General features: G+C 38.3%; 2 protein-coding genes across 4 annotated transcripts; one reads left to right on the top strand and one right to left on the bottom strand.

The window, feature by feature from the left end:
• Positions 1-2,304: 2,304 nt before the first annotated feature.
• LOC101743842 (U2 small nuclear ribonucleoprotein auxiliary factor 35 kDa subunit-related protein 1) lies at positions 2,305-6,984 on the bottom strand. Of its 3 annotated transcripts, XM_062668178.1 has the most exons (9): positions 6,336-6,770; positions 5,834-5,909; positions 5,296-5,369; positions 4,884-5,089; positions 4,229-4,492; positions 3,969-4,148; positions 2,803-2,968; positions 2,590-2,710; positions 2,305-2,490 (listed from the first exon to the last, which is right to left on the bottom strand). In XM_062668178.1, exons 4-9 carry the CDS (start codon positions 4,962-4,964, stop codon positions 2,343-2,345), a joined length of 960 nt encoding a protein of 319 aa, XP_062524162.1. In that variant the 5' UTR covers positions 4,965-5,089; positions 5,296-5,369; positions 5,834-5,909; positions 6,336-6,770; the 3' UTR covers positions 2,305-2,342. The 3 variants fall into 3 exon arrangements, with proteins under 3 accessions (XP_062524162.1, XP_004929383.1, XP_021205656.1); XM_004929326.5 differs by lacking the exon at positions 5,834-5,909 and having other exon boundaries at positions 6,336-6,984; XM_021349981.3 differs by lacking the exons at positions 5,834-5,909; positions 6,336-6,770 and adding an exon at positions 6,779-6,929.
• Positions 6,985-8,646: 1,662 nt separating this feature from the next.
• On the top strand, positions 8,647-11,766 carry LOC101737546 (uncharacterized). The gene is made up of 4 exons (XM_062668181.1): positions 8,647-9,170; positions 9,511-9,708; positions 10,042-10,355; positions 10,932-11,766. Exons 1-4 carry the CDS (start codon positions 8,972-8,974, stop codon positions 11,082-11,084), a joined length of 864 nt encoding a protein of 287 aa, XP_062524165.1. The 5' UTR covers positions 8,647-8,971; the 3' UTR covers positions 11,085-11,766.
• Positions 11,767-11,817: the final 51 nt, after the last annotated feature.

The raw sequence follows: 11,817 nt of genomic DNA, 5'->3' as shown, positions 1-11,817 counted from the left end.
CCCTAGCAAGAGCCGTGCTTCGCAGAATCTACCACCGGATCGGAAACGCGACCCACTGAGAAGATCCGGCGAGAAACTCAGTGGGCTGTGTCTGAGAGTTAATTTACTCGTCGAGCCCTTCGTCGCAAGCGACGGGTTCGACGAGAACGGTGACCGGTGCTTGAAGTACCTAAAAGCACCGTTAGTGGATCGGGAGGATCCGAGATGACGTGTTTTGGGCGACGTCGACTGCTTTCCATTCTGTCCGCAGGATCGGGAATGTAGTTACCGGCGGCCACGATGAGAGGGTTCTCGTGTCGTGCCGCTTTATCGAAGTGGCGCATCGACGCCGACTGTAGATACTTACTGATGGACTCTAAGTCCAGGTCGTCATGGAGGTCGACGTTCCTGACGAACCACGGGGCTCCGACGGCTATCCTGCAAAAACGAGATTGAATAATTTGGAATGATTTTAAGTGAGTGCGGGCCGCGTGAGCGAACACTACACTTGCATAGGTCATGACGGGGCGTATGCAAGTTTTGTAGAGTGTCACCTTATTTCTAAGGGACATTTTACTTCGCCTACATATCATCGGGTAGAGACGTCCTAGAATGAAGGCGGCACGGTCGCGTACCGTCTTGATGTGAGGGCGGAATGTCATCCTACTGTCGAGGGTGACGCCTAAATATTTGACCTTCGGGGCCCACGGTATGGGCTGGTCGAACATCGTGATTGGGCGAATGGCGGGGGCGGGGGTGTTGACGCGCCTAGTCGGGAGGGGGATGCTCAGCGTGGTGTTCGGAGGGCGACCCCTTTTGAAGAGCACCGCTGTGCTTTTCGTGGGGTTGATGTCGATGCGCCACTTCCGGAACCACTGTCCCATGGTGGTAGCTGCGGTCTGAAGTCGTCGATGGAGCAACGCCTTCTTCCTACACGAGTAGTAGATGACGGTGTCATCGGCGAAGAGCGCCAGATGGGTCTCCGGAGACCGGGGTATATCATTGATATACAAACTAAATAGTAACGGGGAGAGGGCGGAGCCTTGCGGGACTCCGGCTGTGACGTGACGGGGCCGGGAACGAGTTCCCTCTACTCGATATCGGAACGAACGGTTCGACAAGTAGTCTCGTATAATGAGCACGAGTCTGTCTGGCACTCCCATGTTATACAGTTTGTATATCAAACCGTTGTGCCAGACTTTGTCGAACGCCTTCGCTATATCGAAGAAGAGGGCTCCTGTCGGAATGGGTTTCCGCCTATTCAGCCCTAGTAGGATGTGCTCCGTGAGGCGGTGCACTTGATGGACGCACGAGTGTCTGGCGCGGAATCCAAACTGCTCGTCTATGAGAATTTTATTCGCGGATACGAAGTCCCAGAGGCGTTTACGAAGGAGCAGTTCGTATAGTTTGCCTATCGCCGGGAGGAGACTGATGGGGCGGTAACTCGCGGTTTCATTCTTCGGTTTGCCCGGCTTGTGTATGCCGATAACGTCAGCTTCTTTCCACGCCGCGGGAAAGATGCAGTTCGTCATAGCAGCATTTAAAATGGTGGCCAACATCGTTATCAGTTGGGCTGGTAACAATTTAAGCGCGCGGTTGCGGATGCCGTCGGAGCCGGGAGCTTTCCGTGGTTGTAGGCTATCGATCGCCTCCTTAACCTCGGAAGTGGTAATCGGGGGTAACGCGTCCGAGGGCGGCAGGGAAGCTCTGCGCTCGACCTCCCTGTCGACGAACTCGGTGTGTTCGGGGTCCGCGTGTTGAGTGCTGGTGGTGCACTGCTCTTGCAGTGCATCGGCCAGCAACTCTGCCTTGTCATGGAATGTATGCAAGTTTTGAATAAAGCGTAATATTGTTACGAAGGATACCTGTCTACGGGATCACAACGACGTCATAATTCCATTACAATCGGACATTAAAAAAGTCACCATCATATAAAGATTTTTGGAATTTTCTTTTTAAAATTAGCTGTCAGAAATTATATATCAAATAATACTATCAATACAAAAGTAACATGATTCTGATTCACGATTATACTGAAATACAGAGGGGGGTACAGAGGGGGCACGGGTAGGTACCAACGCCCTGCCTATTTCTGCCGTGAAGTAGTAATGCGTTTCGGTTTGAAGGGTGGGGTAGCCGTTGTAACTATACTGAGACATTAGAACTTATATCTCAAGGTGGGTGGCGCAATTACGTTGTAGATGTCTATGGGCTCCAGTAACCACTTAACACCAGGTGGGCTGTGAGCTAATCCACCCATCTAAGCAACAAAAAAAACAGATGGACTGTGAGCTCGTCCACCCATATACGCAATAAAAAAAAATCAAATTTAATTTTTCTTTTATTACAATAATAAACATAATTTAGTCTTTTCTGAGTTTTCTTTTATGACTTCGACGTCTTTCTCTATTCTTTTTTTCTTCATCGTTTGCTTCTCTCGAAGATTTGGTGCGTTTCGGTATTTCAGTTTCTGGGGATTCTGACCACCTCCATGAACGGGGCGGAGTTCGTCTAAAATAAAACAAATATTCAATAAAATTGTATGAAAATATTAAAGCTATCATATCAAATTGCAATAAAGAACCCAAACGAGGATGTCAAAATAAATACCTTCTAGGAATATAGTTTTCTTCAGGTAATTTTTGTAAAGAAAATAAGTTATTGGGATTTCTGAATATGTGTAAGAAGTTACATGAGCGGCCTTTATGACATCGCTGTTTCGCCTGGAGGCCTGAAAATGCAATAATATTAATTAAATTAACGATTCCGAAACCAAAGTAGGTAGTTTAATAGTGTGTTTTAGAAAAGACATGTGATTATTACCGCATATAGCATTTCTCCATGAACGAATATTGCAGAACTGTAAGGAGAGTTGCCTACCGCCGTACCATCGTGAATTCAGAAACCTATATGCAGCCACCGCACATCGTAAATCTGCATATTCTATGTACGTATTACCACGAAGATGTTTTTCGTAATTTTTACAAACCTGCAAAAGATTAATTATATTATACAATATGCATGGATCTAAGCGCAATAATTTGAAAATAAATTGTATTTTTTACATTTCAGTATAGTACCTATATTTTTTTAAACCTTTTAATTGGTCAGTATCTTAGAACGACCTAACTCTTTCGAATTATAATAATTAAAAAATAATTATTTTATAAAAACTAAATGTACACAAATTACGATTATTTTACATTTTAAAATGTTTCTTTGGATAAACGGTATTTTCAAATCTTTTGCTATTAAACCAATAACAAGTTCTTTCACTGCCAACGGTTTCACCATAAGTGTCAGGGAGCACAAGAGGAACCTCAGGCTCAGATTTAATTAAACTATAGAGATAAATCAACACCTCGGCAAATTACGAGATTTTAGCTTGTAAACAGATATCTTCAATCGAGAACAATTTTATGATCGACTTGTTTATGAAGTCGTCGTGGCCTAAAGGATAAGACGTCCGGTGTAGCGGTCTAGCGATGTACCGGTGCTCGAATCCCGCAGGCGGGTACCAATTTTTTAATGAAATATGTACTTAGCAAATGTTCATGACTGACTTCCACGGTGAACCCGCGCCACCTACCACCAGTAATTGCGCAAATTATAATTTGGTTGGTAGGACCTCTTGTGAGTCCGCACGGGTAGGTATCGCCACCCTGCCTATTTCTGCCGTAAAGCAGTAATGCGTTTCGATTTGAAGGGTGGGGTAGCCCTTGTAACCATACTAAGACCTTAAAACTCAAACCTTATATCTCAAGGTGGGTGGCGCATTTACGTTGTAGATGTCTAAGGGCTCCAGTGACCACTTAACACCAGGTGGGCTGTGAGCTCGTCCACCAATCTAAGCAATAAAAAAAATGATTCCTTAAGATGTTTTATAACGTTGATAATGCTATTAATTCGATGAATAGCTTTACGCTAACAACTATCCATAGGAGAGCGGCGGGAGTAAAATTATACACTGAGCACATTGCCGTACCTACCTTAAATTGCACTATTTTTCCAAATTTTTCGAATTCTGTCAAAACATCACAGAAGAATTCTTCAAATTCCTTGTAAGTTTCATTTTCATCATATTCTAACATAATATCAGCGTCATATTCATTATTTTCAAACATATTGTCGAGACCGAAATGAGCGTAAAAATTTTTGGCCAACAAAACCTGAAAAATAACTTTCAATGTAAGAAAATGGAGTTATTTGAGTTTGCAAAATATCGCTACCTATTAGTACTTATACGCACGTTGCTTATACTTGGATATTGATGATTTCTTGAACACTGGTCCCCAAACCGACATGTCGCAGTTTTAGAAAAAAATGTGCACATCTCGGCGCCAGGACGCGTATCACACACATAATTCAACTCTTTAGGAGGTTCACACGAATCACCCGCCATAAAATTTTGTAAATTCTCCAGAAATTCTTGATGTTTCTTCATATTTTCTTCTTTAATTTGTTTTAATTTTTCTTCTTCTATTTTTCGTCTCTCTTTTTCTGCTTCCCATTCCTATTGTTTCAAATATAGCAACGTTTATTATAGTTTTTTTGCTCATATACATTATAGCCTATCTAATGTTAAATTGTAACCAGAGCTAGGTTACCAAATATGTTACAATTGGAACGTGTGGCTACTGACTGCTAGCGGTAGAAATAGGCAGATTGTGATGTCAACTTGTGCTTATAATACTGGTTGTAATAATATAATATATTGTGTATAATTACTTACCTACTACTTACCAGCGCGCTCACAAGACGTCCTACCAGTAAATTGATACCCATGTGATATTCAAATACCAACATAGGTACTAACATCGTTCAATATGTTATATTCTATAGGCCATGACAATTTCTAAAGTCTTACTTGGAAGTAACATGAAACATGGTTTTCTTATACTTACAAGTGTTAATTTGATTTTTTGTTCCATTTTTTCCTGCAACAATCTTTCTTTATATTGCTGAAGTTTTTCCCAATTATCCATGTAATTTTTTTCTGCTTGTAACCATTTCTCGTTCTCAATCTTATTTGATAAAATTATTTGTTCTTCTATTAGGTTATCTAATATTTGTTGCTGTGCTTGTAAATCAGAATCCTCCAGAATTGAGTCTAGAGAAACAAATGTTGTTTTTATTACTAATACACTTACTATTTAATAACAATGAAATTTAATGTTTGTCTAGCAAAATGAAGTGTTGTAGTGTTGTATAAAGTGAAAAATATATATTTTAGAGTATCAAAGTAAGCCTTGTAGGTGTATACATGTATTTATGCACTGTTGTTTTATGACTAACACTTTTTTTTAAATTTATTACCTCTTAATTGGGCTTGTTGTACTCTTATTTTACGTCTTCTTTGACGCTTTGCAATTCTCCTCCACTCTGAATGCCTAGAAAGAAAATTCATTTACTACATTTGCATTGTCTGCAAAATTGCTGAAGAATGTAAAAGCATTCATTGAGCAATTGACTTTCTTAATTCTTATCTTAATATTTGACTATCAAGCCATTAGATGATGCCCAGACAAGTGAAAGGAATGGGTCTTTACCATCTAACAACATTCTTTAAACAAACATTATAAAATTTTTCAGTCTAAATTTATTTTTTATTACATAGATGATTGAATGAACTCGTTATCCACCTGGTGTTACATAGTTACTGGAGCCCATAGACATCAAAACGTAATTACTGCCACCCATTTTGAAACTGCAGGTCTATATCTCCAGTAATCATGGCAAAATCATTCCAAAGAAGTTTATGGCTGCTTTGATTTTCATTATAACTATGATGGTATTATTTTTTCATGAGTCATTCATGAGCATAAGTTAAGTATGACATTTGAAAAATTGGTACCTGAATGTGAGATTTGAACACCAGTATAGCCTGATTACTTGATACAAATACTGTTGTATGAACCTATGAAATATACCTATGAAATATTACAATGAGTAAAAATTTTGATCTTCTTAGATATGTTTTCTAAGATATTCTAAAAGATTCTATTTGTGCATTTCTTTTTATCGCTCTGGATAAGCAGATTATTTCATCTAATCTGATGTCCTGTTCTTACTGTAGTATTACTTTCAAAAGTATATAGCATCAACTATCTTGTGATGCATGATTTATTTAAGTAGGTGTTTCCAAAATATTGCGAATTTCTGTAATCCTCGCACGAGATCGAGAATTGTTCTCAATTCGAAATTTTATAATTTATTAATCAATCATAAATTTCGATTGACATTGTATAATAATTCAGAAGGAAAATATACTTCTAAATGATATTGATATGGAATTCTAATTATTCGTTTCTATCTAATAAAATTATTTGTTATAATTAAATTAATTATGAAATTACCTTCCCATTATTGTGACGTGTAGTCGGCAGCTTTAGTGCAAAGAAAGTCTTAGAGAGAATTATAACAAACACTGCGTTTCACTGTGCTGTTTCGTTGGTGCAGTTAACCCTAGCACCTAGCAAGCAACTAGGCAATAACTATAGTTGCTAGGGCTCAGCATTCTAAGTATCGTGATCATCGTCAATCATAATTCCATTAGCTTGCGATGAGAAGAAAACAAATTACAAATAGCACCAATCAAATAATCCGACGAAGGCGCAGTAGTGATTTTTATTCGTGATTATTTTTTTTCCTAATTGTAGCGGTAATGGTGTATGATTAATACAAATAATAACAATTTATTATTGCGAAACAATAATACAAGTTAATACGAATACAGTTTATTACTGTTTAATACACACAGATGATTGTATACAAGTGTTGACATTTATTGTTTGTTTACCTTTATTTATTTAATTCGTTGATTAATTTAGGCAAAGGGAAAGTAGCTCATACTATTAATATTTTTTACGTAGGTCTTATAGGATGTATGAACGCAGAAATGGAAGAAAATAAAACGAAATAATTGTTTAAAAAATGAAATGAAATGAAATAGAAATAAACGACTGTTGAGAATAGACAATACCGGAGGTGTTGCCTGAAATGAAATAACGTTTTAGTAAAATAGTGAGCATTTAATGAGAGGTCAATGTATTTTCGGTAGCATTGAGAAACCATACCACGTCACTTTTATTCAATTTTCTCCTACTTGTGCACTTTCCCAGATGCCAACGGTCCATAGGCTACTGTTATTACAAGCTTAAACGTGAAGAAACAAATTAAATATAACAATTCACACAATTTGAGAGATCCATCCACTTGGATCCAATGGATGGTTCCATTGAATGGGCGGAGCATCATGGTCGTTCTAGGCGGTGACTACTCCGATACCATGACCATTAATGCTGGTTCGATGGTACATGGCATGGCTGGTACACGGTTCGATGCTCTCCCAACGCTTTTCATCCTGTATATCAATGACATGCTGTATATTGATGGCATGCATTGCTATGCGGATGACAGCACGGAGGATACGCGATATGTGGGTCATCAGAGTTTCTCTCGGATTGTGGTGTAAGAGAGACGATCAAAACTTGTGTTCGAAGTGAATTGGACTTGGTTCAGTTTAACCCATTGAAGACACAAGTTTGCGCGTTCACTGCGAAGAAGGACACCTTTGTTATGGTACCGCAATTCAAAGACGTATCCCTGCAACGTTCCACAAGTATTGGGATACTTAGAGTCACATGTCTTTAATCAAACGAGGCTTGTGGAGAGTACTTAATGGTATTACTGAAGTCCATGGACGACAGTAACCACTCACCGTCAGGTGGATCATATGCTCGTCTGTCTACAAGGCCAATAAAAAAAAAAACATTTAACACAAGATGAGCTTGTTATACATACCTAGCAACATAAAAATAAAACCCAAATGGCAGAAACCGTTTTGGACAATACAAGAAAATAGAGGTGAGGTGACCTGATAGTACGGCATCCAGTAAGCATGACGTATGGACGCCAAATAACAACGCGGCGTCAATGAATACTAAGTGAATTGTCTATGGCGGGATGGCGTGAAGACCAAAAAAACTGCCTCGACGGTCTTGTTGTTGCATCAACATTATTCCATCTTCTAGAACAAATCTCTAAGACAGACTGTGGAAAATTAAACATCTCATACCTAGTTCAAAAACTTTTATTTTTCTTCTGCATTTTTTTTAGTGCTTAGGTGGGTAGACGAGCTCACGGCCCACCTGGTGTTAAGTGGTTACCGGAACCAATATATTTAATATAGGTACCTTGAGACAAGAATTCTAAGTTCTCCGTTTTTACAGTACAAAGGCTGCCCTAACCTTCAAACCGAAACGCATTACTGCTTCACGGCAGAAATAGGCAAGTTGGTGGTACCAACCCGTGCGGACTCACAAAACGTCCTATCACCAGTAATTACGCAAATTATAATTTTGCGGATTCGTTTTTTATTACACGATATTATTTCTTCACCGTGGAAGTCAATCGTGAACGTTTGCTAAGTACGTATTTCTTTAGAAAAGTTGGTACCAGCCTGCGGGATTCGAACACCGTTGCATCGCTAGACCGCTGCACCGGACGTCTTATCCTGTAGGCCACGACGACTTCATTCCAATGGCGGATCCAGGGTGGGGGGTCATGGGGGTCATGTCCACACCCTGAGCTAGTTCCAGGACTTAGGTGGACCACTAATTGAATATAATGATTTTATTTATATATTTTGTCACCATAGATTTTATGTAACTACATACCTTCAATATTTAATTAATTTAATATAATATAATAACTTTGTATAATGGCAAACGTTTGGGAACGAACGCATCTAAATTTGACTATGTGACCCCCTCCTGGCGCCAAAGCTGGATCCGCCCTTGCTTCATTCTGGGATACCTATCTATATTAATAGTAATATTTATATGTTATTAAGTAGATTATAGTATTTTTAAAATTTTGTAGGTACTTATAAAATATATTGTTTTTCTCGTAGGCCATTTTAACGAATAAAATGAAATTATATTTTATCTAAAAGTTGAATTTAACCCTTTTTTAAGAAGCCCCCTGAAACATGGACGTGTGTAGTAGTACAATAAGAGACCTAATAATACATGATAATATTGACGGCATAATTGAATTTCTCCGATCTGGCTTAAATCCAAACTACAAAGGTGGGTGGCCAATAAGGTTGGCTGCTCGACATGGATTGTTTGCTGTGGTAAAATTGTTTATTCAATTTGGTGCAGATCCTCATTTATTGAGTGGAACAGGTCAGTTTTTTTTATCAACAAAATAAAATAACTTACTATAAACAAACTTGAAATGCATTTTTAAATTAAATTTGTTGGTGTTATTCTAGATAATATGGGTTATATTTTTATAGCTGTGCTTCGAAAATCTATAACTGATTTCTTATAGTAGAATTTAATATGGTTTTCAATAAATGCAAAACTTAAGAATTATGAAAGCAGATAGGTATAAAACAGATTTAAGTATCAATTATACGTATATATTGATACGTACATCCACGGTTTTTCAAGACAACATTTCAAGGGTATTATTTCTATGACATTTGTGGTTACCTCACAACCTAATATAATTTTTTTTCAGGGGCTTCTACGTTACAGCTTGCTGTATTTTCTGGAAAGCACTGGAATACTGATAATTGGATATTTTTACTTTCATATTGTGATTCTTCACAACTAGCAGACGGAGCTGCAGTAGCAATTGTGTTTAAAAATGTTGTAGCATTAAAAAAAATATTGGCTACGGGACGATGTAACGTACATGTACCGACGTCTCTAACAGGTGAATAAGTTTAAATTTTATCCTGATTTGTCAACATTCACATTCATTACACAACCAACGCAACTACTGGTGGTAGGACCTCTTGTGAGTCCACGCGGGTAAGTACCACCACCCTGCTTATTTCTGCCGTGAAGCAATAATGCGTTTCGGTTTGAACCGGTGGGGCAACCGTTGTAACTATACTTGAGACCTTAGAACTTATATCTCAAGGTGGGTGGCGCATTTACATTGTAGATGTCTACGGGCTCCAGTAACCACTTAAGACCGGGTGGGCTGTGAGCTCGTCCACTCATCTAAGCAATAAAAAAAAAAAAAAAAAAAACTCTGTTACAGGAAAAACCCTTGACCAATTGGCAAAAGGCTATAAAGTATCGAATTGGTTAGAGGCACCGGGATCAAGTCATTTTCCCGAAAACGAAGTTAATAGACCACTAATAATTACTACGCGTCCAATAAACTCGAGGAACACTTCACAACAAAATAACACGTGCAGTATCAATTCAGCGGATCGTGACGCTTCACTTAGCTTGCAGAGATCCTCGACAAATACCAACAGTGCAGTTCCGAATTCTCCAAGAAACATATTACAGCAAGAACCTACCTTGAATACAATTTCACCTAGTACCACTTCAAGAACTAGTAGACCGGTACGCAAAAATCATTAGAGTTCTCAAATAATTATCTAGCTTAGACAAGAATCTACACAGCCATTTGCGTAGCGATTATTGGAGCCTATACGACAACTTATTAATAGACACCGCACTGCACCGCAAATGCCGAAACCTAAGCTCACGGATGACTAACATTCATTACTTTGTGAAATTATATTCATGAGAAATTAGTATATCAATGATCTGATCTAGCTGTGTCCCGCGGTCAAGCTCATGTAGAATTTTGAAATTTTCGATAGTATGATTAAGTAGTGTAAATAATCATGTTACGATCTTAAAGCTAGTACCTACTCATAAAAATCTGAATTTTTGTTTCATCGTAACAAATCGTACAATATAATGTCCTACCAAATTATTTCGAGAAATAAACTCATGTAGCCACTTGATTTTTGAGTCTCTTTGGATAACCACAAAGGAGATGCCAACAATAATATAGCCCACCTTAGCTTAATTTCTGACATGTACGTATGTACATGTTATGTACTCGTGTATCATATTCTTAATGTTATCAAGTTTTTATTAATGTAATAATCAATACTTACTTTGTTTCAGAGCATGAGATCATCACCTCACTACACTGATCGTAATTTATCACCATCCGTAGTGAGATTTTTCAATCAGTCCGTAGGACAGTCGTCGCTGACTCCAAGACAAAATATAGTTAGGGTTTCCTCACCAACGTGCAACGAAACGCTGCGCCATTGATTTTAAAATTCAGTTAACATAAAGTAATTGGGAGAGGAGTATTTTATAAAACTAAAGTATGACATGGTTATGATAGCTATTATTTTAATAAATAAATAAACTGATAAAACGCAAGAATTAGAAATTATGATACATACGGTGAAGGTATGATTCGTTCCTTCGTAAAATGAAAATCCGCGTGCTTAGTGCGAGTTTTTTAACGTTCTCGATAGCGTAAAAGTTAGCCCAATTCTGTATGCAGTTGGAACAGCGTCCCTAACGGCAAACGTACGCAAACGATCCCAGCCCATACAAAAATATAAGCTAACTTTTACGTTATCGAGAACATTAAAAAACTGCACTAAGCACACAGACCGCCAAAATTGTTCGTACTTTGTTTGGTAGGCCGTTTTGTGAGCCCGCATAGGTCGACGCCGCGGTCCTGTTCTATTTCGCAAACAGCCAAGCGTTAAGGTTTGAATGAATAGGATCGTCGAGAGGATTAATAAACTGCATTGTCTTGAGATTGGCGCCATCTTTCATGTTTTGGGTGTCTATGGGCCTATTAACCGCTTAATACCAACTTAGCCGAAAATCTTGCTACCACAGACCAATAAAAATAGTTTTAATTCTTGATTCGTCTATAAATAAATATAATTATAAATATAATTGAAAATAATAATGACATAACACAATTTTAAAATTGTTTGTTTTATTTTAATTTTAATATCGGTTGGGCGTAACAATATACATG

The sequence above is a fragment of the Bombyx mori genome, chromosome 4 (assembly GCF_030269925.1).
Source record: "Bombyx mori chromosome 4, ASM3026992v2".
NCBI classification, from domain to species: domain Eukaryota; kingdom Metazoa; phylum Arthropoda; class Insecta; order Lepidoptera; family Bombycidae; genus Bombyx; species Bombyx mori.
This window is presented reverse-complemented; position numbering and strand designations above follow the sequence as displayed.

Excerpts from the sequence above, each read along its gene's own strand:
- LOC101743842 (XM_004929326.5), bottom strand. Across the intron at positions 5,090-5,295 it reads ACAACAAGCCCAATTAAGAG|ACTCAATTCTGGAGGATTCT; the intron begins GTAATAAATTTA and ends TTGTTTCTCTAG. Across the intron at positions 2,491-2,589 it reads GAAAACTATATTCCTAGAAG|ACGAACTCCGCCCCGTTCAT; the intron begins GTATTTATTTTG and ends GTTTTATTTTAG.
- LOC101737546 (XM_062668181.1), top strand. The coding sequence starts at position 8,972 with ATGGACGTGTGTAGTAGTACAATAAGAGACCTAATAATACATGATAAT. Across the intron at positions 9,709-10,041 it reads TGTACCGACGTCTCTAACAG|GAAAAACCCTTGACCAATTG; the intron begins GTGAATAAGTTT and ends ACTCTGTTACAG. Across the intron at positions 10,356-10,931 it reads CTTCAAGAACTAGTAGACCG|AGCATGAGATCATCACCTCA; the intron begins GTACGCAAAAAT and ends ACTTTGTTTCAG.